The sequence below is a fragment of the Xenopus laevis genome, chromosome 2S (assembly GCF_017654675.1).
Source record: "Xenopus laevis strain J_2021 chromosome 2S, Xenopus_laevis_v10.1, whole genome shotgun sequence".
In the NCBI taxonomy this organism is placed as follows: Eukaryota; Metazoa; Chordata; class Amphibia; order Anura; family Pipidae; genus Xenopus; species Xenopus laevis.
Window position 1 is genome coordinate 36,158,690 of NC_054374.1, and position 3,777 is coordinate 36,162,466.

A 3,777-nucleotide genomic window follows, 5' to 3' on the forward strand; every position below is an offset into this window, starting at 1 on the left:
TAGTGGTGCATTTGTTTTGCTTTACATTAAAATACATAATACCTAGGCCTCTCATTTTGCTCTGCCAGTTAGTTACTTTATACATTGATAATTAGGTGGTGCCAAAACAGACTCCGTGCTGGGTGTGTGAATTTAATGCAAATTGCAAACTGGTCCCACTGCATTAACAGAGGAACACTTGTAATGTTAAAGTCCCTTTCTGATTACATTCCCTACTGCAGCTCATGGGCAAAGGTGGTCCAGCCTGTAGCTTTGGTTAAAATGAACATTAAGAGATGCCCCAAAGAAAGATACTTTACAACTCCTTGGCACACAGGCTTGTTTATACCTGCCTTGTTCTTAAGAGGTGAATAAAAGCAGATGTATTTGTCCAACCCAGAGGTGTATTTAAAAAAAAAAAAAGTGCCTACATGCCTAGATTATATTTATATATACTTCTTAACCATGTCTATGACTGCCATATTCCCCCATAAACTGGTTTGGTGAGCAGGACTTCCAACTACTAAACAAAGAAGCAGCTCCGCTGAGATTCTCTTCACCTTTAAGGGTCTAACCAAAATGACATTCAATCCCCATACTGGATTCCACAAATTGCTCCTACTACAGGGCAATAGCCCTCAGATCAATACAGATATTACCCTATTCTCCAAAATGTTGGCCAATTGCCCAGTGTCTATATTTACAGAACCAATCTACAGTATATAGATCAGTTGGGCTCCACACAGGGCAACCAGGTGGGGAGAAGTGTCAGAATGATGGATAGCTAAAAATTAAATTGTTGTTCACCCCCTTCTCTTCATTCTTTTTGGGAACACAAGAACTATGGGTTAATGCCAGTAGAAGGAAAATCCTGCCTCAGCAGCTTTACCCCTAAGCACAACTAACTGGCTCAGTTTTGAATAAGAATGAAGGAATAGGGGACAGCAACAAAACTAAACATAAGAATGGCTGGGACCCCGCTGCAGAGACAGATGGTATGGGGCTAGGAGTATCCCTAGATAAGTGTAGGGAATGTTAGGTGGCCAGTGCTGAGCAGTGACTAAAGCTCCCCATAGACGCGACGATTCTTCTTGCCGAACGAACGATTTTAGAGAAGTCCAACCAATCCTTCAAAATTATCGAATTATGTGGTTAGTGGGATTCGAACGATCGTACATCTTACGGTTTTTCGGACGACATCTGTCAGGAAATTGATCGGCCAGGTCAAAAAATCTTTGTCGGCCCCAGTGCACTCTATCTATGTTTGCAGGGCCAAGCAGGCAGCTCCCCTTTGCTTTCCTGGCAAATTGGTCTTTTTAGTTGATGGTCAATTCGTACGATCGTTCAGAGAAAATCGTGGTCTCATGATGAGGATCTGATCTTTTAAAAATCTCAACATCTATGGCCAGCTTTACAGCCCTGGAAGGGGATCCAACAGAGGGGAAGCCTGGAGATGTGCTAGTGATGTAGAGTGCTGTTAGCCTGTGCTTGGCCTAGAACTGCTGAGTGAGGAGATGTTTCTCTAGTGGTACAAACTATAACCCACAGATCCTGTGTCCCCTCAAGTAGCTGTAAGAGATAAGGGAGAGCGGAGAGAGAAGTGATTATCCCCATAGTGACACTGCCTGCTCCTGGCAACACTGACTGGGGAACTTGGCCAAATAAGAATATAATGTGCAGGTAACACTGGGCTTAGGCACCACGTGATACCTGATATAAAAGAGCCCATTACTACTGTACACTACTCCGTTCCTACTAACAGCGCATCACTGATGCATCAATGGCCGCCGGCAGCAAGTAGGAAATGCACCTGCCGCCGACGTGGAGCGGACACACTTATAGTAATTCAGAGGAGAAGGGAGTTGTAGATAAACTGCTGAACTGAAAACTTCACTGCCGGAGGGTTTTTCCCACATAAACCCAAGTGCTCTAAATTGAAACATCTTATTTGCCAAACTTTACAACGAATCAGAGACAGCGAGAGAATCCATTAGGGGCGGTGCCAGTATTATGTCACTGCTGGTAGGCGTGTCCTAATCACATGACAGCTGAAATCCCTCACACAACGCAGAAGACTAGAGAAGTGGCGGGCACGGGATGGAGTCGCTATGGGTGAAGGGCCCGGGGTCCCTGTCGGTGCAGGATGTGTACAACATGGCGGTGTGTCTGGGCTCAGAACTGCAAACGCTCACGGAGCAGTATGGGCCGGACGCGGTATCCGGTGTAGTGCCGCAAGTGGTCCGTGTCCTGGAGTTGCTGGAAAGCTACGCGGGGGGTTCCGGGAGGGAGAGGAGCTGCACTGAGGAAGAATTGCTCATCAGAGCCGTGCACAGGTTGCAGTTCAGCAGCAGAGAGGAGCCGGCTCCGGCGGTAAGTTCATGTGTCAGTGTATTTCAGTGTGAGGATATATGGCAGCTTCTCCCTACAACTCCCGGCACCCCTAGGCTGTGTTGCTAGTGGCAGTCCGACAGGCACTACAGCAGCGCAGGGACGGGAACGCGCGTGCGCAACCGAGGACGTGCGTGCGAGACCGTGCACGACCGTGCACGACCGGGGAGAGTGAAATCCCCTCCAGCTCTCACCAACATGGACCTCCTCCACCAGTACCCCCAATCCCCAGCCTTCCATAAAGAGCAATATCTCTCACCACCTTTAGTTGCAATAGGCAGGGCAGGTCTCAATTAAGGGACGTGTTTTCATAAAAGGGACCTGGAATGTAAGACTGTGTGTACCACATATGATTTGTAGGGCAATAAGTCCATCTATTCCATTTTTTTGCCATAGGCAGCTGGAGCCCTGAGACTCGACTTATTGCCTTTGTACTGGAATGCTTGTCTTTTGGTTTAGAGGAAATGATTGTGCGTGGGGAACTGTAGGGCCAGTAGGATATTGTGACCCTGTTAATAGTTTTCCAGCTTGTCTGTTACTGGGGCAGGATCTGTTACTATTTGTTCCCTCTCCAAAACGATGCAATTCAGTGACGCAGATCAGATCACAGTTCAGCAAGTACAGAGTCCTGGAACCCAACCTTTGTCAGTGTCTTTTTATAGGTTTCTGATATATTGGGTCATGGGTGAGCACAAAAATAGACCTGTGTTTTTGGCAGGTGCCGACAAGAGACTCTCATGTGCATGGCTTTATATAAAGGAAAAGCTGCGTGTCCTTCCCAGACAACCTGTCGTGTCATGCAGCTGTACTAACAGGTGTGCTACACACACACACACACACACACAGACACACACACCTGCAGCTTATTGTATGTACATAAATGTGCAAGTTTTGTTCTGCTTGGAGTATGAATGAAAGGACAACAGGAAAAGTGGGGTTATCTGGCACTCAGAGAAATCCACAGGGCCAAAAAATCTGTTAAAAAATAAGTGTTTATTGGTCAACGTTAGAAATGTACATACATCTCCTAGGGCCCTACGCGTTTTGTACCTCTAGTTACTTAATCATGGGCACATCATTAAGTACCCTAGATGTACAAAACACGTAGGCCCCTAGGAGATGTCAAAACCGCTGCCCCTGTAAACGTACCTGGCACTGCCGCCTGAGGCGGAGCTCCCCTGGGAGATGTATGTACATTTCTAACTTTGACCATTAAATTATTATAATTATGTTCTTATTGTTATGAATAAAATGAAATGCATTACTGATGGATGAGCACTTGAAAACCCCAATCTAAAGATATCCCTGTTTTAGTGAAACATATTTTTGCCTTTTGGTTATAAAGGTTTTGCATCCCTGTTGCTCGTACCTTACATACTTGTTAGCAAGTACAAAATCACACAAGGTCAC

General features: G+C 46.0%; 1 protein-coding gene across 3 annotated transcripts in view; it reads left to right on the forward strand.

Annotated features, from left to right (window-relative positions):
• The first annotated feature begins 1,976 nt into the window (after window positions 1-1,976).
• Window positions 1,977-3,777, forward strand: part of rilp.S (Rab interacting lysosomal protein S homeolog) — a 25,312-nt gene continuing 23,511 nt past the window's right edge. For 2 of the 3 annotated variants that reach the window (XM_018248492.1, XM_041583244.1), the window contains exon 1: window positions 1,982-2,349. In XM_018248492.1, the coding sequence (XP_018103981.1) occupies window positions 2,077-2,349 (273 nt within the window). In that variant the 5' untranslated portion in view covers window positions 1,982-2,076. 3 annotated transcript variants of the gene reach the window in all.